Source organism: Sus scrofa, chromosome 18, assembly GCF_000003025.6.
Source record: "Sus scrofa isolate TJ Tabasco breed Duroc chromosome 18, Sscrofa11.1, whole genome shotgun sequence".
NCBI lineage: Eukaryota > Metazoa > Chordata > Mammalia > Artiodactyla > Suidae > Sus > Sus scrofa.
This window is the reverse complement of record NC_010460.4, coordinates 46,220,913-46,244,646: the sequence shown is the minus strand read 5'-3', so window position 1 is coordinate 46,244,646 and position 23,734 is coordinate 46,220,913. Positions and strand designations below refer to the sequence as shown.

General features: G+C 46.9%; 1 protein-coding gene across 2 annotated transcripts in view; it reads left to right on the top strand.

Annotated features, from left to right (window-relative positions):
- NFE2L3 (nuclear factor, erythroid 2 like 3) overlaps positions 1-23,734 on the top strand; it is a 36,918-nt gene that overhangs the window by 5,663 nt on the left and 7,521 nt on the right. Inside the window, exons 2-3 of one of the 2 annotated variants that reach the window (XM_003360190.4) lie at positions 15,896-16,063; positions 22,988-23,071. In XM_003360190.4, the coding sequence (XP_003360238.2) occupies positions 15,896-16,063; positions 22,988-23,071 (252 nt within the window). Of the gene's footprint in view, positions 1-15,895; positions 16,064-17,779; positions 17,850-22,987; positions 23,072-23,734 lie in introns of those variants that run through there. The other variant, XM_021078977.1, reaches the window with a different exon arrangement.

The following is a 23,734-nucleotide window of genomic DNA, read 5'->3' as shown; positions in this document are numbered from 1 at the left end:
TGTCTTGTCCCCCAAGGCTCCCCATGTGGCGGTGTGATCCCCCCTCCCCCCCGCTAAGCGCATCCCCCGCTGGTCCTCCACCCGTAGCCTACTTTCCTGCTGTAACTGGCCCCCCTCCTCTTCCGCAGACACAGCCCCCGGCTTTCCTGCCTCTTACCTGGTTACCCTTGCCCAGAAAGGCTCCTTTCATTCCTCTCAAGGCTCTGGCTGTTGAATTCTCAGACTCCGTCTCAGCTGTCCCTGCATCGACAGGCACGTCCTGTTCTTGCGATTGAGCCCCAGTGCACCTTGTGACATTTCTTCTGTGGGACTTGCATTCTCTGCTTTGAACCGCCGTGTCTTCAGTGTAGAAACTGGGTCTTTGCTTCCACCTGCACGCGGCGCCCAGAGCCAGGCGGACGGCAGAGGCCAGTTCAGTTCAGCCTTGAGCGCTCCTCATCCATCCTCACGTCGGCTCTGCTGACCTTCCGGGATGCTGTGGCCTTGAATGTGTCTTTCCAGGCCAGAGTCCCGACTAGAAAGTAGGGCAAATCTGAAATCCCGATGGGCCTTCTGACCACTTCATGCCAGTTTGAGTGGATGGGGCAGAGGGAGGCAGACTTCCAGGCTGGCATTGTAATGAATCAGGTGGTGAAACTTAGGATTGCCTAAAGTTACATAGCAAGTTAATGACCTTGCCAGGACAGGTCACTGTTCTTAAGAGCTGGTAAACCATCCCTCCCTCCTGCCCACTGCAAAACTTAAAATGTAAAAACAAGCTTCTCCCATTAGTGGTAGTTTTTCTTTCTTTCTTTCTCTCTTTATTTATTTTTTGCTGTTTTGGAGTTGTACCCACGGCATATGGAGGTTCCCAGGCTAGGAGTCGAATCGGAGCTACACCTCAGCCACAGCAATGTAGGATCCGAGCCGAGTCTGCGACCTACACCACAGCTCACGGCAATGCCGGATCCTTAACCCACTGAGCGAGGCCAGGGATGGAACCCACATCCTCTTGGATACCTGTCAAATTTGTTTCTGCTGTGCCACTGCGGGAACTCCTTGTCTTTCTTTTTTTTTTTTTTTTTTTTTGTCTTTTTTGCTATTTCTTTGGGCCACTCCCGCGGCATATGGAGGTTCCCAGGCTAGGGGTCGACTCGGAGCTGTAGCCACTGGCCTACGCCAGAGCCACAGCAACTCGGGATCCGAGCCGCATCTGCGACCTACACCACAGTTCACGGCAACGCCAGATCGTTAACCCACTGAGCAACGGCAGGGACCGAACCCGCAACCTCATGGTTCCTGGTCGGATTTGTTAACCACTTCGCCATGATGGAAACTCCTCCTTGTCTTTCAATATGAGTAACGAATCCTCAAAATCTAGTTAAGAATATAAGTTAATATTCAAATTACTTCCAGGCAGCTGAAGCAGGCGGAGACGCAGGTGTACACCAGGGTGGGTTCTGGTTGAGTTGCGGGTTGTGATTGGCAGAGTGTGCGCAGCGGGATAGAGGCAAGGCATGGCCTTTTGAGATTGGGTGCTGCTGGGTTGGCACCGGTGTCAGTCAGGGTCTCCAGAGAATGGAGCCAAAGTGAGGGTCTGGATGTGGATAGCTACAGTTTTTTAAGAGACTTGTTTCAAGGCATTGGCTGGCGCGATTGTGGAGGCCAGCATGTCCAAACTCCAACTCCATCGGGTACCTGGGAACCACCAGCAGGAGCTGATGCTGCCGGCTTGAGGCAGTGTCTTCCTTTGGGAAACCTGTTTTGCTCTTAAAGGCTTTCAGCTGCGTGGAGGAAGTCGACTCAGATTATCGAGGATAATCTTGTTTGCTTCAAGTCACCTGGTTCATTGCAGCTGTGAGCCACATCTACCAAACTCCTTCGCAGCAACACCTAGGGTAGGGGTCTGATTGATTGAACTCCGGGTACTATAGCCTAGTCACATAAAACTAACGCGACCCCCTCCCAGCTCCATCTGTTTCTGAGCAACTTCTATGAGCCTTGGTTTCCAAACTGTAAACGAATATTCAGCCTCTTTCTGGGAGAGTTCTTTGAGGAGTAAATACTACGGTTTGCTAAAGGGCTAGTACATTCCCAGCAGGCTCATAGGTATTCAACAGGTGCTTTGCTCCCATTGGCCCTGCCTGAGCTGGGGGGTCGAGTCCCCAGGAAACCCGTAAATAGAGGGAATAGGCCAAGGCTGCTAGGTTGTGAAGGAGGCCTTGGGCTTGTTGAGGGGGCAGGACCCAGAAGGCTGATCTGAAGCAAGAAGGTCTTAGCCTTTCTTGAGAGATGAGCTTCTTCAAGGGCGATCCCAGCGACTGCAGCAGTTATCCCGTTGCTTGTTAAAATGTAGAATTTGGGGAGTTCCCACTGTGGCTCAGCGGTAACGAACCCGATTAGTATCCATGAAGAAGCGGGTTTGATCCCTGACCTTGCTCAGTGGGTTAAGGATCCAGTGTTGCCATGAGCTGTGGTGTACGTCGCAGACACAGCTCAGATCCTGCATGGCTGTGGTATAGGCTGTCAGCTGCAGTTCCAATTTGACCTCTAGCCTGGGAACTTCTGTATGCCACGAGCATGGCCCTAGAAAGACCCTCCCCCCCAAAAAAAAGGGAAAAAAAAAAGAAACCTAGATTTTGGGGCCTCCCCAGGATAGCAGAATCAGAGCTTCTCGTGGGGCCTGGAACCAGAAATCCAGGTGATTCTTAACCCCAGCCTGACCTCCCCTTGGTGCTGCTCCTCTGGGCCTTTCAGCAGGGTCTGAATGGAGGGAGTGCCTGGCTGAAAACTGCCCTTCTCTGGACTTAAGGCCCAGAAGACTCATTGCGGGACCCCAGTCACCTGCTCGGGCAGCAGGACCTGGGCCAGGGCCCCAGTTTCGCAGGTGCTGTGTTAAAAGTCAAAGCCTGATCCCTCTCGTTCCTTGCTGGAGTTATGGGGAACTAGCTTGCCCAGAAAATTAACGAATGCAGAACTAACTTGCCAATAAAGCCAGTTTCAAACGCGTGCTTAAGTTCCGGAGTAGGCAAAGCTAAGGGTCAACGGAGGAGAGACCTGTCGGCGGGGGGTGGCAGTGGTCTGTATCACAGTTGAGGTGCGGGTCACGTGGGTGCCTGCATTTGTCACGACTGTACAGCCAAGGCTTTTGCATTTCTGGGCTGGCGTAAATCCTACCCTCAAAGAATACCTGAGTAGAGGGAGGATGGTGGTATCAGCCACAGAGGGAGGGCAGACTGGATAATTGTTGAAACTGGGCGACGGAGGGCTTACCGTATCCTGGCTTCTGTTTGTGCGTTTGAAATTTTCCATTATGAGGAAAAAACCAAACAAAACATCATGCATTTGGAAGGCCAGTTGGCCTGTCCTGCCTGCTGGAGGAATCTAGCATTAAATGAACCGCAAATGAATCTGGACAGCTCACACCCCCTCCCCCAGCCCGCCCCCCACCCCATCCCTCCGCCCGCTGGGGTTGGGCCTGGGGCTTGGTTGCAAGAGAAGCAGCGTCCTTTAAAATCAGAGCCTGCGGGTTGGAGTATCTCGATGTGAGGTTCCTGTTTGGAAAACTGGTGATTTTCACACCCGGCTGCTCCGGGTGGGCAGTCACCTTGAAAGGCTTAGTTTCGGCCGCGTGGAGGGTGCCTGCCAGCGGGCTTAGCTGCTGCCCTGCCTCCTCCAGGGGGCCTTCAGAAGGGAGTCTCCTCTTCACTCGGTATCGTGGCAAGTCTCCAGCACGTGTGACAAGTGAGAGGAAGGAGACGGGGTAGTGGAGCCATCCCTGTCACCGGTGCAGCCAACCTGGGATCATTGGTTACTCCTCCTCCCTCCCCGCCCCCCCTTATTGTGAAACACATCCCAACATCATTTCTTGTGATGCTTGGTGCCAGCTCTTTGCAGAGACTTAGCAAAGAGAAAAGTCCAGCTTTGTCTCTTTCTTACTCTTCCCACTGCCTTCACCGGTTCAGAAAACCTTCTATCTTTCCGTTTATATCCCTAAAATATAAGGACTCTTCTCGAAACAGCACCACGCATTAGCACATTTACAAAAAATCCACAGAAATGCTTTTTTTGTTTTTTTTGTTTTGTTTTGTTTTTTAGGGCTGTGCTCACGGCATATGGAAGTTCCCAGGCTAGAGGTTGAATTGAAGCTGCAGCTGCCTGTCTACACCACAGCCACAGCAATGCACAATCTGAGCCGCATCTGCAGCCTACACCACAACTCACTCACGGCAGCACTGGACCCTTAACCCACTGAGTGAAGCCAGGGATCAAACCCGCAACCTCATGGATCCTCGTTGGATTTGTTTCCGCTGCGCCACAGTGGGAACTCCCAGAAATTCTTTAATGTCTGCAAATACCCTGCTGGCATTCAGGTCCCCCAGCTGTCTTGAGGTAAGCTTTTCCACGCTTGGCGTGTTGGGCTCAGAGTCCACACGAGGTGGCTGCCTTGCACTGACACCAGCTGTTCTGCATGACAAGGAGGTGCTACTGAGCCAGGGCCTTGCTTTTTTCTTCGTGGGGCTCAAGCTCTTCCCGCCCCTGCTGTCCTCATCGGTGGGACGCTGGTGGGAGCCAGCGTGGGGTGGAGGGGGGTGGTTACCGTCCCCGCAGGAAGCAGGCTTCACCCTCGGGGCTCGAATGGACAGTCTGCAGGTGACGTCCCACAGGAGCGGAGAGAGGGTGTCGGGAGCCACTGCCAGCGCCCAGGAGGAGCGTGGGGGAGGTGGAGAAATGCCTTGGGCCCTTCTTGGCCCTCCGCACCCCCGGCCCCCTGCAGTCTCCTGCGGCCTCCCGCTGGGGAACGCTGGAGGCCCATAGTGTGCAGGGGCCAGCTTCTGGGGGACACACAGGGACCTATGGGGCGAACAAGAACCGGCACAGTGTCTGAAGAGCTGGCTGTCAAGTAAAAACACCCGCAGCCAAACCCAGGCTCTGCCGCTTAGTAGCTGTGTGACTTAAGACAAGGCGCTCAACCTCTCTGTGCCTCCGTTTCCTCCCCCGGAGGAGGAGGTGGCACTGGCAGTGCCTCCCAGGATGCCAGGCAGCGTGAGTGAGAGCGTGGATGTGGCGCCAGGCCCCCAGCGAGTGCTCAGCAAATGGGAGCTAGAATTACTGTCAACTGCAGCTGAAAACCGTCCAGGCCAAGCAGGACGCCGTCTCTCTGGCGTCTCGTCCTCTCTGGACCCGGCGACTCCTGCTCGCCTCCCGCCCAGAGACAGGCCCGCGATTCTTGGGCCTTCACCCGCCCTCCCTCTGATGTCATCCTTCTCGGTGGCCCCACACTGTTCTTTGTCTTTGAAGGTTCCTCCAGCCCTGAAGGTCAAAGCAGGTCTCGGTCCTTCCGCCCCCAGATGCCTGGATAAAAGGCCGCGCTCAGCCAGCCGGGACTGTTCACCCAGAGGTTTTTCAGGGTCAAGGTCTCCCCTGCACTCTCAGGTCCCAGTCCAGTAGTGTAAGTGCAGGCACATCGCGGCCGGAGCCCTGAGGGTTATTTAACAAGAGGAAAGCCCAGCCTGGCTTCTTTCTCCCCCTCCCACTACCTTCACTGACTGTCTCAGAAAGCCTCCTAACCAGTGGTGGCAAAGGTGAGTTACCCGCTGGAGGACAGGTGTCACAAGTTTACAGCCCGGTAGGAAAGAAGAGACCCAAATACTTGTAGTTTTATGTGGGAAAGAATAAATGCCATCAGGAGTTCCCGTCGTGGCGCAGTGGTTAACGAATCCACCTAGGAACCATGAGGTTGTGGGTTCCATCCCCTGCCTTGCTCAGTGGGTTAAGGATCTGGCGTTGCCGTGAGCTGTGGTGTAGGTTGCAGACGCGGCTCGGATCCCGCGTTGCTGTGGCTCCGGTGTAGGCCGGCGTCTGCAGCTCTGATTCAACCCCTAGCCTGGGAACCTCCATATGCCACGGGAAGCGGCCCTAGAAAAGGCAAAAAGACAAAAAATAAAATGAAATTAAAATAAAATAAATCACTGCCATCAGAGAAACCCTAGAAGCCGTGGGATTTTAGAAACTGTAGAAGCCGGTTTCAGCTGAGGGGCCCAAAATAAAAGGTTCTGGATCCAGGGAAAGGATGAGGGGTGGGGGGGCTGCCTTTCCAGCAGCTGCCAGTTCAGTACAAGCCGTGCAATGTTGGGTTGTGATCTAGTGTCCAGCTCACGAGTTTACGATGGCTTCCTGCGCTGAGCGTGGAAACTTTCTTCTTCCTCTTCTTCTTCTTTTTTTTTTTTAAATTGAGTCCCAGCCCTACCAGAGTAAAAATCACCTACTACCCGCAGATAAAAAGTAACTTAATGATGGGTTTCACTTACTGGTTCCTTAAGAGCATGGGCCATAAACCAGCAGTTCACATAGAGTAGTCCTTGTAAAATGCGTGTACTCTCTATATCAGCTCCGTGTCGTGGAGTTGAGGCAGACAGGAAGAGAAGAGAGCAAAGAGATACTAATTACTGACTACGGGAGGCGGGGATGCTTTTTTCTTGACGATCTGATTGAGTAGTCAGCAGTTAGTCATTAATTGCAACGCTTCAGAATCAAAAAGCTCTAGAAAGGAGTAAGGGATTCCTGTCTGTGTAGCATCTGAAGTGTGATCCGTGCTTTTTCTCGCCTAGTTCCTTAAAACATGAGTTAGCAAGGTTGCCCTTTCACGTCACTGGAACTGGGGGGCCAAGTGGCCCAAGGTCACACAGCTGGTAGAAGAAGTAGGATGGGCCTCTTTGACTCAGCTGGTTTTAGACCTGAGCCCTCCGAGCCACAAGGCTTTTGGGAGGCCTTGCGGGCTGTGCAAAGTATATTGCAAGTGCAATAGACTGTTTTCACTTTTCACACCCAGTAGGTGGGATGTGAGGAAATAGATAAGCTCCGATACCACTGATGACAGTGTAAACTAGATCGGCCTTTCTGGAAGGCCTTCTGATGTTACATAAAGCTTCCCAGTTCTTTTTTCAAGACCAACATGAAAGTGATATTAAGACCTAAATAAAACACACACACACACACACACACACACATCAAAGAATCCAGGAATCACTCTTGGAGTTCCCATTGTGGCCCACTAGTATCCATGAGGACACAGGTTCAGTCCCTGGCCTCATTCAGTGGATTAAGTATCCAGTGTCGCCGTGAGCTGCAGTGTAGGTCACAGATGCTGCTCCAATCCTGTGTGGCTATGGCATAGGCCAGCAGCTGCAGCTCCACTTTGACCCCTGGCCTGGGAACTTTGATACACTACAGGTGTGGCTCTAAAAAGACAAAAACAACGTTTGTATTAGTTATTCTTGCTGTGTAACAAATTGTCCCAAAATTCGATGGCTTACTAATACAGCTCTTTATTATCCAACAGTATCTGTGGGTCAAGAATTCTGGAGTGGCTTAACTAAGTAGTTCTCATTCTGGGTCTCCCAAGGTCGTCATCAAGGGGGAGGGTGGTTGCTTGCGTTCATCCAGAGCCTTGATGGGGCTGCAGGATCCACTTCCCAGGTGGATCACTCACAAGAGTGTTGGCAGGAGGCCTCAGTTCTTTGCCAGGTAGGCTTCTCTGTAGAAAGCTCGAATGTCCTTGCCACGTGAGAGCTGGCTTTCGCCAGACCAGTGAGCAGAGAGAGAGCAAGGAGGAGGCCACGGTGCCGAACCATCCCTCCCCGTCTAATACTCCTGTTGTTAGAAGTAATTCACTAAGTCCAGCCCCCATTCAAGAGGAGAGGAATTAAGCTTTACTTCTCCTCCTCCTTCTTCTCCTTTTTCCTCTTCTTTTTTTTGGCTGCTCCAGTGGCATGTTGAACATCCCAGGCCAGTGATCAAACCTGTGCCATAACAGTGACAACACTAGATCCTTAACCTGCTGAGCCACCAGGGAGCTCTCAAGCTTTACTTCTTTAAGGGTGTCACATAATTTGTGGATATTTTTAAATCCCCGTAATGTTCAATATCCGTTTCTACTTTTAAAAAATACCTTCAAAAATAAGGATAGATCTTCCTGCTACCAAATCCTGAGATAAATTCTTTTTTTTTTTTTTTTTTTGTCTTTTGTCTTTTTTTGTCTTTTTGTCTTTTGTTGTTGTTGTTGTTGCTATTTCTTGGGCCGCTCCCGCGGCATATGGAGGTTCCCAGGCTAGGGGTTGAATCGGAGCTGTAGCCACCGGCCTACGCCAGAGGCACAGCAACGCAGGATCCGAGCCGCGTCTGCAACCTACACCACAGCTCACGGCAACGCCGGATCGTTAACCCACTGAGCAAGGACAGGGACCGAACCCGCAACCTCATGGTTCCTAGTCGGATTCGTTAACCACTGCGCCACGACGGGAACTCCCCTGAGATAAATTCTTGCGTCCACTTTCTAGTCCCCATCTTGAAATGAAGGCTCTATTTTTCCTTCTCTCAAACTCAGTCCTGCCGCTTGTCCTCTGGAGTCTCTCTGCAACCTCCTGAATGTTACCCTTTCTCCTAAATCACTGCCTTACAGACACCCTCTAGGGTCTCATCTTCAAAATGAAATATTGTTCCCGTCGTGGCTCCGTGCTAACGAACCTGACTAGAATCCCTGAGGGATGGGGGTTTGCTCCCTGGCCTCACTCAGGGGTTAAGGATCTGGCATTGCCATAAGCTGTGGTGTAGGTCACAGATCCGGCGTGGCTGTGGCCAGGAGTAGGCCGGCACCTGCAGCTCCAGTTTGACCCTAGCCTGGGAACCTCCACTTCCCACAGGTGCGGCCCTAAAGAGCAAAAAAAAAAACCCCAAAAAACAAAACAAAACATTGCTCTGACCCATTTCACCACTCACTTCGTAGCTAAAATTCTTGAAAGAATTGTCTGTACCCTGTTTCCAGTTTGTTATCTCCATTTACTCTTCACTCAGTATCATTTGGCTTCTATCCTAAATTGATTTTTCCAAGGCTTTCTTTCTTTCTCTCTTTTTCCTTTTTTTCACCAGCAGTGTACTTATTGCCAAACCCGGTAGCTACTTTTCTGTCCTCCGGTCGTGCAGCCTCGAAGCAGCAGTCAGCACCATCCGCCGCTCCGTTCTTCGGGCACCGTTTTGGATGCCGAGGCACTGCTGTGCCCTGGCTCCCCCTGCAACTCACGTCTGTCCTCGGCCTCTGAAGCCGCGGTGCCCCAGGACCTGGGGCCGAGCCTCCTCTCCTTGCTGGGTACTCACTCGCTGGAATCTCATCCGTTCTGGTGTTTTGTTTTGTTTTTTAATTCATCTGGCGTGTACGGTGTGCGCCGCCAGTTCAAACCTTTGCAGATTCTCGTTGCACCAGTGAAACGGATATTTCCACGCGACCTTGCGCATCAAATCTGACATTTCCAAAATGGAAGCGCTTTCAGTTCCGTTTCCCTTTTAAACTGTGGACCGTCTCATTGAAGCCGAGAGCTGGGAGTCGCTCCGAATTCTTGGCTTTCCTTGATGGCCCATTTCCATCCATCAACAAGCCCCGTCTCTTCTGTTTCCACAATATATCACGAATTCTTCTGCTTCTCTGTCACCGCCACCTTTTCACTGACTGTCACCTACTCTCCCTTAAATGACTGCGACAGCCCCCCTAACTTCCACTCTTGCATCTCTGCGGAGACAGCATGGGAGGACACGAGCAAAAATTTTATGCTACCGCCGATCAAGAAAACTGGACAGAGGCCACAAAGAGTCCTCAGAAGAGGAACTGCAGATGCTTTGACACCGGTGAAAGATGTTCACCCTCACTTGTAATAAAAGAAATATAAATGAAAATTACGATGAGGTGCCAGTTGTCATCTGTCACATTGACGCTTTTGTTGATAGGGTTTTTGGAGGGCCATCAGGTAGAATCCATCAAATCAAAAAATGTGCAGGAGTTCCCACTGGGGTGCAATAGGTTGGGAATCCGACTGCAGCAGTTCGGGTCTCTGCAGAGGCGCCGGTTCTATCCCCGGTCCTGTGCAGTGGGTTAAAGGATTGGGTGTTGCCGCAGCTGTGGCATAGGTCATAGCTGCCTCTTGGAGTCAGTTCCTGGCCCAGGAACTTCCATATGCCATGGGTGGGCCATAAAAAGAGAAAAAAAATAATGCACCTGTTGACCCAGCATACCTTCTAGGAATTTACTTGCAAATGTGTGCTAAGAAATAGTATGAGGACATTTTAATATCATATATTATAAGATTGGAAACTAAATATCCATCATTAAGAAACTGATCAAAAATGTTATGGTAAGAGGGATGTATTCATTCCTCTCTTCTGCACACAGTTCTTTCTCTTTTTTTATTTTGTTTTATTTATTTATTCGTCTTTTTTAGGGCCACACCCACAGCATATGGAGGTTCCCAGGCTAGAGGTCGAATTGGAGCTGTAGCCACTAGCCTGTGCCACAGCCATATGGGATCTGAGCCGCGTCTGTGACCTACACCACAGCTCACGGCAATGCCAGATCCTTAACCCACTGAGCGAGGCTAGGGATCAAACCTGCAACCTCATGGCTCCTAGTCGGGTTCGTTACTACTGAGCCACGACGGGAACTCCATTTTCTCTCTTTTTAGATCTCAGCTAAAATGTCACCTCCCCTGAGAGGCCTTCCCTGGCCATTTTTTCTAAAAGAGGGCCCCCTCTTTCTTCTCTCACTTGCCATAACTTGCAGAAATGTTAGTTCCCTTGTATTTTTGGCTCCCTCTCCCTGTAGAATGGACGCTCTGAAGGGCCAGTCTAGACATTTTTCACTGTTGTAGCCCCAGCATCTAGTATAGTACTTAGCACTTAGTATTGGTTGACTGAATGATTGAAGAAATAAACTGTTGAATCTCAAATAAAAGTCCACAGTATCCTTGTTGATTAAACATAAGTATTCCCATTAAATTTGTGAGTAAAATCAGAATGTCAGGTGTAGGGAGTTCCCACTGTGGCAAAGCAGAAGCGAATCCAACTAGTATCCATGAGGATGTGAATTCAGTCCTGGCCTCACTCAGTGGGCTGGGGATCTGGTGTTGCTGTGGCGTAGGCTGGCAGCTGCAGCTCCGATTAGACCCCTAGCCTGGGAACTTCCATATGCTGCACCTGCGGCCCTAAAAACGAAAAAAAATTCAGATGTGATAATGTGGTCTTCATCCCCCACCCCCACCACAGGGCTGAACTCCCATATGATGGACTTTTCTAAGTATTAAGAGCAATGGGAGCATGTTTTGTTACAGTAACTATTACATTTAACCTGAATCTAAGACTATAATCTGGTCTTTCAGTCCTCAGTTCCTAAAATAGCTCCAGAACCATAAACGTTATAGTGAAAGAAGCATCTTCCTATTCATGACAAGCCCCTTTTAACCACACCTGACTTACGGTGATGAGGTGACTTTTGGAGAACCCGCTAAGAATGGAGGCTGGTTGCCATGGGAATCAAGCACAGGGTGAGAGGGTTGGAACTTTATCATTTTTTTTTTTTTTAGGGCCGCACCTGCAGCATGTGGAAGTTCCCAGGCTAGGGGTCTAATCGGAGCTGCAGCTGCCAGCCTATGCCACAGGCAGAGCAATGCCAGATGAGAGGGTTGGAACTTTAAACCCCACCTCTCAGCCCTCTGGGATTGAGTTCAGTCACTAACTGCCAGTGATTTGATCAACCACACCGCCATTAAACCAGAAGGATGGGGTTTGGAGACTTCCAGGTTGGTGAACGCGTAGGGGGCATGGTGGCTCTGTGCCCCTGCCCACATACCTGGCTCTTAGGCATCTGGTTGTTTCTGAGTTGTGTCCGTTGGGAATAAAATGGTAATCTAGTAAGTAAAATGTTTTGAGATCGAGCTCATCGGTCTTTGAGATTGAGCCCTTAACCTGTGGGATCTGACGCCATCTCCAGGGAGATAGTGTGAGAATTGAGTTAAATCATAGAACAGCCAGCTGGTGTCACAGTTGCTTGGTGGGTGTGGAAAAGTGCAGTGGAAGTGGTAGTATTGTAGGCGATTGTTGAGAGTGGAGGTGGCACAGAGAGTGTTTGCCTTTACCAGGGATCACTGTTAATATTGCACAGTATTCTGGAAGCAGGAACAAGACAATTGGACAAGAAAAAGAAATAAGAAATTCAGATGTTGGGAAGGAAGAGGTGAAAACCGTAAAGCCATGTGATATGACTATATGTACTTGGGGGGGGCGGATAAAATGAGCAGAAAATGTAATGGAAGAATGGTTTTTCTGGGTTGGCCGTTTGCTGTTATTGCCTTGGCTAAAGTGGTTTTGCTATGTAGGGATTTTTATTTCAAACTTTTAAAAGGTTGCAAGAATTTACTTAGACTTACATTTTGTTTGCATTGCCTGTTTATATACACATACTTTTTTAAAAATTCTGAAACTTTGGAAGATGAATCAAAGCCACTGTGTGTAGTTATTTCCTAAGAATTTTTTTTCTATAACCAATTCATCAAAATCAGGAAAATTTAACTTGAATCTAAGACTATAATCTGCCACCCATAGTCACATTTTATCTGTTGCCCCAGTAATATCCTCTGTAACTACTTTATCTCCTGCATATAACCCCAGGATCACACATTGCTTTAGAGCTGACGCATCTGTTTGGTCACCTTTAATTTGGAAAAGCTATTTCAGTTCTTGACCTTTAGATTTTGGAAGAGTATCAATCTTTATTTTGTAAGGTGGCCCCCAGTTTTGATTTGTCTGATGTTCCCTTTTTTTTTTTTTTTTTTTTTGGTCTTTTTTCTATTTCTTGGGCCGCTCCTGCGGCATATGGAGGTTCCCAGGCTAGGGGTCTAATCGGAGCTGTAGCCACCGGCCTACACCAGAGCCACAGCAACGCGGGATCCGAGCCGCGTCTGCAACCTACACCACAGCTCACAGCAACGCCGGATCGTTAACCCACTGAGCAAGGCCAGGGACCGAACCTGCAACCTCATGGTTCCTAGTCGGATTCGTTAACCACTGCGCCACGACGGGAACTCCTGATGTTCCCTTATTGCATTGAATTATGAATACACAGAAGTGGCGTTGTATCCTTGGTACCATCGTGTCAGAAAGCACCTGCGTCCCTCCCTATTGTGTTGATGGATTTGACCGCTTGGTTTAGATGGTCTTTGCTAGGTTTCTCCTGAAGTGTTATTATTTTTCTCTTTGTAATTAGAAAGTCCCTGGGAAGTGACACTTTTGAGACAGTTTAAGTATCTTTTCTTCAAATTTTTATTCTCTAGTTTTAATATCCGTTTAGGATTTTCTAACCCCCTGATTCTCCTTCTAGATTTATGAGCTGCATTCTACTACAAGGAAGAGATTTCCCTTTGCCCCTCATTTACTTGTTTAAGATGGACTCGTTGTTTTATTTGATTCATTTGATGAGTTACGCTCCATTATTACATGGTAGGATTTTTAACCCATTTTCTGCTTCTTGTGATGTGATTTGTGGTCATGCAGAATCTTGCTACCTTCATTTTTGCTCTTCTGTAGGATTTTGTTTGTTTAATTTGGTTTGGTCTGGGGTTTTTTTGGCTCAAGCGCCCACAGCACTCAAAAGTTCCTGGGCCAAGGACTGAATCCCTGCCACAGCAGTGACAATGCCGGCTCTTTAACCACTAGTCTAACAGGGAACTCCTGCTTCCAGAGCTTTTAGGCAGGTTTTTGTTTTTGTTTTTTTGTCTTTTTGCCTTTTCTAGGACCACTCCCTCTGCACATGGAGGTTCCCAGGCTAGGAGTCTAATCGGAGCTGTAGCCGCCAGCCTACACCAGAGCCACAGCAACGCCAGATCCAAGCCGTGTCTGCAACCTACACCACAGCTCACGGCAACACCGGATCCTTAACCTACTGAGCAAGGGCAGGGATCGAACCCGCAACCTCATGGTTCCTAGTCGGATTCGTTAACCACTGAGCCACAACAGGAACTCTGTTTGTTTTTTTTTGGTTTTTTTGTAGGCAGGCTATCTAACATACTTTGTTACTCATGCATTTTAAAAGTCTGATGGGGTTATTCCTGCTGTGGTGCAGTGGATTAAGAATCCAACTGCAGGGGCTCAGGTCGCTGCAGAGGCAGGGGTTCGACCCCCAGTCCAGCCCAGTGGGTTCAAGAATCTGGTGTTGCTGCAGCTGTAGCGTAGGTAACAGCTACAGCTTGGACTTAATCCCTGGCCTAGGAACTTCCATATGCCATGGGTGCAGTCCTAAAAAGACAGAAAAGCCGAGGTGTGGAGGGTTGGGGGAGCAGAAGCAACGTCCTTGAGCACAGGAGCTCTTTCGGAGCTGAGATTGATGTCAAGAGGGCGGCTGAGTTTGTCGTGGAGTTTGGTACAAGTGAACGGAGAAGCAGGTAAAACCAAGTGGGCCGCCAGCAGGTGGGGCGGCTGCCTTTTGCTGCTCTTGCTTTGACTTCCCGCCCTGCCTCTGGCATCTGTAGATTTCCATTTCTTCGACCTTCACTTAAAAAAAAGAAGAACATTTGTGTAGTTTTGTTAAAAAAAAAAAAAGCTACACAAATGTTCTTCGTCTTTTTAGGCCTGCACGCATGACATACGGAAGCTCCCAGGCTAGGGGTCGAATCAGAGCTGCAGCTGCCGGCCTACACCACAGCTCTGAGCGAGGCCGGGGATCAAACACGTCCTCATGGATGCTAGTCAGGTTCGTTAACTGCTGAGCCACTACGGGAACTCCCACATTTCTGAGGGGGGGGGGCGCGGCAGTGGTGCTGTCCTTGAGTTAGTCCAGTGTGTTTTGTTGCTAGAAGAGAGAAATTTAAAATAGGTTCTTTGAAAGAATTTAAGAGGCCTTGATGTTGTACTAGAAGAGGAAAATTATACATAGAGCGGATCAGACTATACAGTATATAATAAATGGTAACTATTTTGAGTGTTCAGAAGAATTCTCTAGCTTTTTAATTGTCTACTCAGTTAAAGGTGGAAAAATTCAAAACAGCAGAAAATGTCAGTGGAGGAGCTCCCGTCGTGGCTCAGAAACGAACCTGACTAGCATCCATGAAGATACAGGTTCCATCCCTGGCCTTGCTCAGTGGGTTAAGGATCTGGCATTGCCGTGAGCTGTGGTGTAGGTCAAAGACGTGGCTTGGATCTGGCGTTGCTGTGCCTCTGGTTTAGGCCAGTGGCTACAGCTCCGATTCAACCCCTAGCCTGGAAACCTCCATATGTTCCAGGTGCAGCCGTAAAAAGACAAAGAATATATATGCATATCAATAGAGTTAGTTTAAGCTTTATTATTAACGTGTGTATGTGTGTGTGTGTGTGTGTGTGTGTCTCTCTCTCTGTCTTTTTAGGGCTGCATCTGCGGCATATGGAGGTTCCCAGGCTAGGGGTCCAATTGGAGCTGCAGCTGCTGGCCTACGTCAGAGCCACTACCACAGCTCAAGGCAACGCTGAATCCTTAACCCACTGAGCGAGGCCAGGGATTGAACCCGAAACCTCATGGTTCCTAGTCAGATTCGTTTCTGCTGCACCACGATAGGAACTCCCCTTTAAGTGTATTTACTTTTTTTCCTATCAAGTACATATTTGTAAAAACCATCTTGCCCCAATCCATCCCATCTCTCAGGGAGAACTGTAATTAATATATTGTCATAATACTTTCCAGGTTTTTCTACATATATTTGATCACTGCTTCTAACTTTTTTAGCTTTCTCTGGAAAATAGATCAACTAACTAAATACTGCCTGCTTGCAACATTGATTTCATAATCTAGTCAAATTTGCTAGTATTTTAAAGTCAGGGGCTTTATAAATGCGTGTGATTTAAATTATCCAGATCAGAACAGCCTGACAGTGAGTTCTTTAAAAGGACAGGACACAAAACTGACCTTTGTTTCTGAATTAAATGTTTCTTTGACACAAATAATGAAATGCCAGTCTTAGCTTTTCGTGTGTGGGTTTTCATGCAGCAGTAAGTACAAAGCAGTTTTAAAGATTTGACTTGTTTGATGCCATACGGATTTCTACTTAGCACATTTTGGGGTGCTTTTTAGGAGAACGAGGGACTAAGAACTGCGGAACGTGGTTCCCAGCATGGGGAAAATGAGCGAAGAGCATCAGCCCAGAAGGAGAAATCACTACAACAGAAGACTGAAGATGAAAAGAAAACAGCAGAAAGACCTGCCTGGGAGGCCGAGAAGACCGCAGAATCTAGAAATGAGGTACGGATGTTGGACTATCCCAGCTATACCATTTTGACGTTAAGGTAGATTGTTACGGCTCTTGGTAGTTTGTATTGAGAAAATTGTCAAGTAAATCTGACATATGAAAATATATATTTTAAAAAATTGGGGATGTGGTTGTTTGGTTTACACAGGAATTGCCCACAGAATGTTATATCTAGTTATACTCAGGTTTTGTATGTCTGGTTCAACTCGAAAACTTAACCCAGGAATTTGCTAGTAGATTTTGCTGTGTTTACAAGGAATAAAGAGAGAAGTCTCAACCAGCCACGTTGGCCAGGTCTGGGAAAGTAAGCTGGGGGACCCCATAGGCAAATCCCCCTCAATCCGACTGGGACCTGGGCTTAAATCTCCTGGTGTGCCATGCTGAATGGGCATCCAGGAGCCAACTCCGGCCAGGCCAAGTAGGAGACCTCATCGGCTCCTCTGTGTCTAACCACACTCATCTGCAATGCGAAGAGTATGGAAAGAGGAACTCCAGGTGCCAGGCCGAAGGGATGGCTTCTTCCTGCAGCCTGGCCTTCCTCCCTTCTTTCACTGGGGACGTAGTCTGCACTCTGCTCTGCCTGCTGAGTCCTAAGCCACAGGCCTGGCAAACAGTGCTCCACATGGGTCTAGAGGTTCCGAGACTTAACTGCTTGGCACTTTGCCTGGAAAGTGACACCCGTGCAGGTCTTGCTTGATGGTTCCCTCAGCCCTGACTTGCCCCAAGTGGCATTTGGGGCTGTGTCTTAAACACCCTTGAAGGACAGAGTACCATGCCTTGGCCCTCTCAGGCCATCGTCACTGTAGCCTTGACTGTGCAACGTCTCTGCTGCTTTTGCCCAACCACCTCCGCCGCCCCAGCCGGCCTGTTCTAACCTGTTCTGAGGAACTCGTTCTTCCCTACATGTTGGGTGAAATCTGGGACAGGCCCTATGACTTAAAATCTAGCAGTTGATACATAGCCAGTTTAATTCTCAAAAGCTCTGAAGTGCAACTTCTCACCTCCTGTCCCTGCTGCAGCCTCAAAGCCTGGCCTGGCTGCGTGGAAAAGGGTGTGTGAGGCCAGCTTCTCAGTTTTCCCACCTCTTCCTCCCTTGCTTGTCTTTGGGCCGAGGGTGCGGTGGGTGGCAAGGGCTCGGGAAAGGTGTTCCTTGGCTGGTGCCAGTCTGAAACTGGTTTCAAAACTGCTTATTTGTTGAGTAGGCACTTTCATTTCGTGTGTTCTTTGGAGCCCGCCACCACACAGCTGGGAGTCTTTCACCTGCCCTTGTCTTCACAAAGACACCTCCAGGTGGCCTCTCAACCCTGTGCTGGTCCTGGAAACCTGCATCTCACCTCTGTCAGTTCAGTCACTTCTCTACGTGCAGCCCTTGCTTGGTCTTTTGCTCTTTATATTTTTCAGGCAAGCTCTGGATGCTCATCTGCTGTATCCCCTAAACAAATCATACTGCTTTTTTTCTTTGTCTTTTTAGGGCCGTGCCCGTGGCATATAGAAGTTCCCAGGCTGAGGGTCTGAGGGCCTACACCACAGCCACACCACCAGATCCAAGCTGCATCTGAGATTTACGCCACATCTCATGGTAACACTGGATCCTGAACCCACTGAGCAATGCCACGGATCGAACCCACATCCTCATGGATACTAGTTGGGTTTGTTACCGCTGAGCCATGACGGAAACTCCCAACTGGCATTTATTTCCGTTCTCTCAGGTGACAACCCTGGAAGAATACCTAGGATGACCTGACATAATTTGCTTCTTTCTAGCCCCACCACCAGCCTGGACTTAGACCGCTGGCTGTTAAAGATTAAATACACAGTACATATAGGTTAACTCATTCTTTCTTCCCCTACAGACAAGTTCAGCTTATATATTGTTTCATTTTTTAAGGAACAATAAATGTGTCCACCATATTCTTTGACTACTCCTAGACATCTGTGTTCAAAATGCAATGAATTCTTGACTCAAAATAGAACTTTGTACTTTATGTGAAGATTTAGGAAAGAGGGTGGCTGCTGTCTACAGTTAAAGCACAAGGCACAGGCCCGTGAGTTTCTGAAGAGAAAGAAACGAATGAGAGGGTTTTCTGTTAACAGAGGGGAGGGCAAATTTAAGGGGAACACCAAGGAAGAGAGAGGCCCCCATGACTAGCAACTACCTGAAGCCAACACTCTCAGGGCGGAAAGGAACCTGGGGGAAAATACAGCTCAGTAAAGACCTGGAACTGGTGAGAGGTCTCTGAGAAACTGTTACACCTTCCTCGTGCCCATCTCTTGCCTCTGTCTGCTGTGAAACCAGCCATCGGGCTGGGTTGCTGGGGGTTATTCTGCTCCTTAGCCCTCCATTCCAGGGGCAGTGATGAAGAGGGAACCGTAAAAGATCTATGGAAACGTCTTTGACGAAGGATCAGTCCATAATTCATTTTAAGCAGAATTATCTTAATACCATACGTGGGTGTTCTAAATATGATTGGTTTCTTTCATGTTATTTATCAACACTTAAGCATTGTTTTTGTGATGTCCATTCTCACACACTTGTTACAACAGGCACATTTTGGACCAATGAATCAAGTTTCTGAAATTTTTTCCTTTTTTTTTTTTTTTTTTTTAGGGTTGCATCCACATGGCATATGGAGATTCCCAGGCTAGGAGTCCAGTCAGAGCTACAGCTGCTGGCCTACACCACAGCCACAGCAACACAGGATCTGAGCCGCATCTGCAACCTACACCACAGCTCACAGCAACACCAGATCCATAACCCACTGAGCGAGACCAGGGATCAAACCTGCAACCTCATGGTTCCTAGTCTAGTCGGATTCATTTCTGCTGTGCTACAATGGGAATACGAGTTTCTGAAATTTCTTAACTAAGAATGATTTTTAAATAATCCAGTAGGTGGGTTCCCGTCGTGGCTCAGTGGTTGACGAATCCGACTAGGAACCATGAGGTTGTGGGTTCGATCCCTGGCCTTGCTCAGTGGGTTAAGGATCCGGCGTTGCCGTGAGCTGTGGTGTAGGTTGCAGACACGGCTCGGATCCCGAGTTGCTGTGGCTCTGGCGTAGGCCAGCGGCTGCAACTCCAATTAGACCCCTAGCCTGGGAATCTCCATATGCTGCAGGAGCAGCCCTGGAAAAGGCAAAAAGACAATAATAATAATAATAAATCCAGTAGGTGAAGAAGTGCATTCCCCACTAAGACTGTGTCAGTTGCCAGTTAAAGAACAAGAAATCTTATCCACTGATTTACCTTATATAAGTCCCAAATTGTCCACAGAAAGCTTTGTGTTACTATGGGCCTTGAAAACATAACTTCATGGAAAAATGAATCTGTGATTTAAACAACTCCTAACAAACAGAAGTCCAGGACCAGACTGCTTCATAGGCAAATTCTTTCAAACATTTGAAGAGTTAACATCTGACCTTCTAAAACTATTCTAAAAAACTGCAAAGGAAGAAACACCCAAACTCTTTCTATGAGGTGTCCACCTCACCCTGATACGAAAACCAGACAAAGATACCACAAAAAAAGAAGGGAGTTCCATTGTGGCTCAGTAGGTTACGAACCTAACTAGTATCCATGAGGATAGTGGTTCGATCCCTGGCCTTGCTCAGTGGGTTAAGGATCCAACTTCACTGTGAGCTGTGGTTGTAGGTCAGCAGCTGCAGCTTCGATTGAGAACTTTCATATGCCATAGATGTGGCCCTAAAAAGCAAAAAACAAAAACCAAAACAAAAATTACAGGCCAATATCACTGATGAACACAGATACAAAAATCCTTAACAGTAGTTTCCACTGTGCCACAGTGGAAACAAGTCTGACTAGTATCCATGAGGACATGGATTCGATCCCTGGCCTCAATCAGTGGGTTGGGGATCCGGTGTTGCCATGAGCTGTGGTGTAGGCTGGCAACTGTAGCTCCAATTAGACTCCTAGTTTGGGAACTTCCATATGCCTTGGGTGCAGCCCTATAAAGAAAAAGGGGAAAAAAAAAAACCTCAAAAGAATACTAGCAGACTGAATCCAACAATACACCATATTAAATCCCATAATCATGTGGGATTTATGCCAGGATGCAAGGATTTTTCAATATCTGCAGATCAATTGGTGTGATACACCACATTAACAAACTAAAGAATAAAAACCATATAGTCCTCTCAATAGATGCAGAAGAAGTTTTTGACAAAACTCAACACCCATTTATGATAAAAACTCTCTAGGAAGTGGGCATAGAGGGCACCTACCTTCACATAATTGCTAACGTGATACTCAATGGTGAAAAGCTAAAAGCATTTCCTCTATGATCAGGAATAAGACAAGGACATCCACTCTCACCTAATCAACAGAGTTTTGGAAGTTCTGGCCACAGCAATCAGAGAAAAAGGATCCAAATTGGAAAAGTAGAACTCATTGCAGATGACGTGATACTATACGTAGAAAAAATCCTAAAGATGCTACCACAAAACTACTACTAGAATTCACTAATGAATTCAGGGAAGGTGCAGATAGAAAATTAATACCAAAAAATGGCTGCAACTCTATGCACTGATTGAAAGATCAGAAAAGAGAAATTAAGGCAAGAAACAATCCCATTTACCACTGTATCCAAAAGAATAAAATACTTAGGAATAAACTTACCCAGTACAGGCAAAAGACCTGTGCTCTGAAAACCCTAAGACACTAATGAAAGAAACTGAAGGTGATACAGATGGAAAGATACACCATGTTCTTGGATTGGAAGACTCAATAGTGTTAAAATGACTGCACTACCCAAGGCAATCTACAGATATAATGCGATCCAATGGCATTTTTCAAAGAACTAGAACAAACTTTTTTTTTTTTTTTTTTTTTCCCACTGTACAGCAAGGGGGTCAGGTCATCCTTAGATGTATACGTTGCAGTTACAGTTCCCCCCCCTCTTTTTTTTTTTTATTAGAACAAACATTTTTTTGTGTGGAAACACAAAAGCCAAAGCAATCTTGAGAAAGAAAAATGGAGTTGGAGGAATCAGGCTCCCTGGCTTCAGACTATACTACAAAGCTATAATACTCAAAAACAATGTGGTACTGGCACAAAAAGAGACATACAGATCAATGGAATAAGATAAAAAGCCCAGAAATGAACCCATGCACCTATGGCCAATTAATCTATGACAAAGTAGGCAAGAATACACAATGGACAAAAGACAGTCTCTTTCAATAAGTGGTGCTGGTAATACTGGACAGCTGCATGTAGAAGAATGAAATTAGAACATTCTCTAACACAATATTCAAACTCAAAATGGATTAAAGACCTAAATGTAAGAATGGGTACTGTATAAAACTCCTAGAGGAAAACATAGGACATTCTTTTTCTTTTTGGGACCACATCTGCAGCATATGGAAGCTCCCAGGCTACGGGTCAAATCAGAGCTGAACCTGTCAGCCTATGCCACAGCGCTGCCACATCCAGAGCTGCATCTGTGGCTACACCACAGCTCATGGCAACGCCAGATCCTTATCCCACTGAGTGAGGCCAGGGATGGAACCAGCATCCTCATGGACACCAGGTGGATTCATAAGCTGCTGAGCCACAATGGGAACTCCAGGACACTTTGATATATACTGATATATACACTCTTTGACATAAGTCGCAGCAGTCTCTCTTTGGATCTGTCTCCTAAAGTAATGGAAATAAAACTTAAAAACTTCTGCTCAGCAAAGGAAACCCTAAACAAAATGAAAAGACAGCTTACGGGGAATTCCCTGTTGGCCCAGCAGTTAGGAGTCTGGCATTGTCACTGCTGTGGCTCAGGTTTAATACTTAGCTTGGGAACTTAGGCACGCCAGGAGTATGGCCAGGAAAAAAAAAACAAAAAAACAAAAAACCTATGGGATGAGAGAAAATATTTGCAAATGATGCAACTGACAAAGGATCAATCTCCAGAATATACCAACAGCTCATATAGCTCAATGAAAAACAAAAAAAGATCTAAACAGGCATTTCTCCAAAGATATACAGATGTCCAAAAAGCACAGCACATGAAAAGATAGATGCTTAACAGACAATAAATGCTGGAGAGGATGCAGAGAAAAGGGAACCCTCTTAAACTGTTGGTGGGGATGTAGATTGGTGCAACCACTATGCAAAACAGTATAAAGGGTCCTCAAAAAAAACCCTAAAAACTACCATATGATCTAGCAACCTCACTCCTGGACATCTATCTGGAGAAAACCATCACTCAGAAAGATACAGGCACCCCTATATTTTTATAGTAGTCAAGACATGGAAGCAACCTAAATGTCCATCAACAGAGGAATGGATAAAGAAGATGTGGTACATATACACAATGGAATATTACTCAGCCATAAAAAGAATGAAATAATGCCATATGAATTAATGCCACATGGATGGACCTAGAGGTGTCATACTAAGTGAAGCCAGTGAGAGAGAAATGCTATATGCTATCACTTGAATGTGGAATCTAAAAAAATAAAGACACAAATGAACTTTTTCCAAAACAGAGACTCTCAGACATAGGAAACAAATTTATGGTTACCAAAAGGGAAAGAGATAAATTAGGAAGTTGGGATTAATATACACACACTACTATTTATAAAGTAGTATCAACAAGGACCTACCATATAGCACAGGGAACTCTACTCAATGTTCTATAATAACCTATACAGTAAAAGAGTGGGTATATGCACAACTGTATCACTTTGCTGTTCACCTGAAATACAACATTGTAAATCCATTAAACTTAAAGAAAATTAAATTGACAAAAAAAAATACTTAGTACTTAAGAGATGAATAGAATGTAAAACCCCAAAATAGAAGGCCAGCCTGGAAATAAGATCTGGTTATCAAGATTAAGCCTAAAAACCCCAGGCAACCACTTAAGTCTTTTAAATGTAAATGAAGCATCTTTTGTGTTTTTTTAGAGACATCAAAATGGAACGGAAACATCTTTTTCTCTGGAAGACTTATTTCAGTTGCTTTCCTCACAACCTGAAAATCTGCTGGAGGTAATTGAAACCTTCCCTGGCTTTTATCCTTGCAGGAAAATAATTGCACTAAGTTATCTGTCAATAAACATAACTTTTTTTGGAGTTCCCATTGTAGTTCAGTGGTAATGAATCTGGACTGGTACCCATGAGCACTAGGGTTCAATCCCTGGTCTCTCAGTGGGTGAAAGATCTGATGTTGCCATGTGAGCTGTGGTATAAACTGCAGATGTGACTTTGATCTGGCATTGCTGTGGTGTAGGCCAGCAGCTACAGCTTCAGTTCAACCCCTACAGCCTGAGAACATATGTTGTGGGTCCAGCCCTAAAAAGGGTATAACCTTTTTACCTGCAATACATAGCAGTTTAAAGTAATACTTGAACACAGATTAATTTTATGTATCTGTTCTTCCAAATAATCACAAAGGCATAATCAAATTAACAATCCATGTTGAATCAAAATGGCAGTAAGTACTTGACAAAATATGGCACACCTTTGTTTTTCTGGCAGCATTTGAGTCTTGATTACACTTTGTTGGGTCTGATTTGCTTTAGAAAGACACCCATCCCACACCACGCCTTCCAAGTCTGTCTCAAATGGATTCAGTTTGCCAACATAGGAAGAGCACTACATCTTAAAAGCAGTTTAGATTTTAGATTTAATAAGACCAACTTTTATACTAAC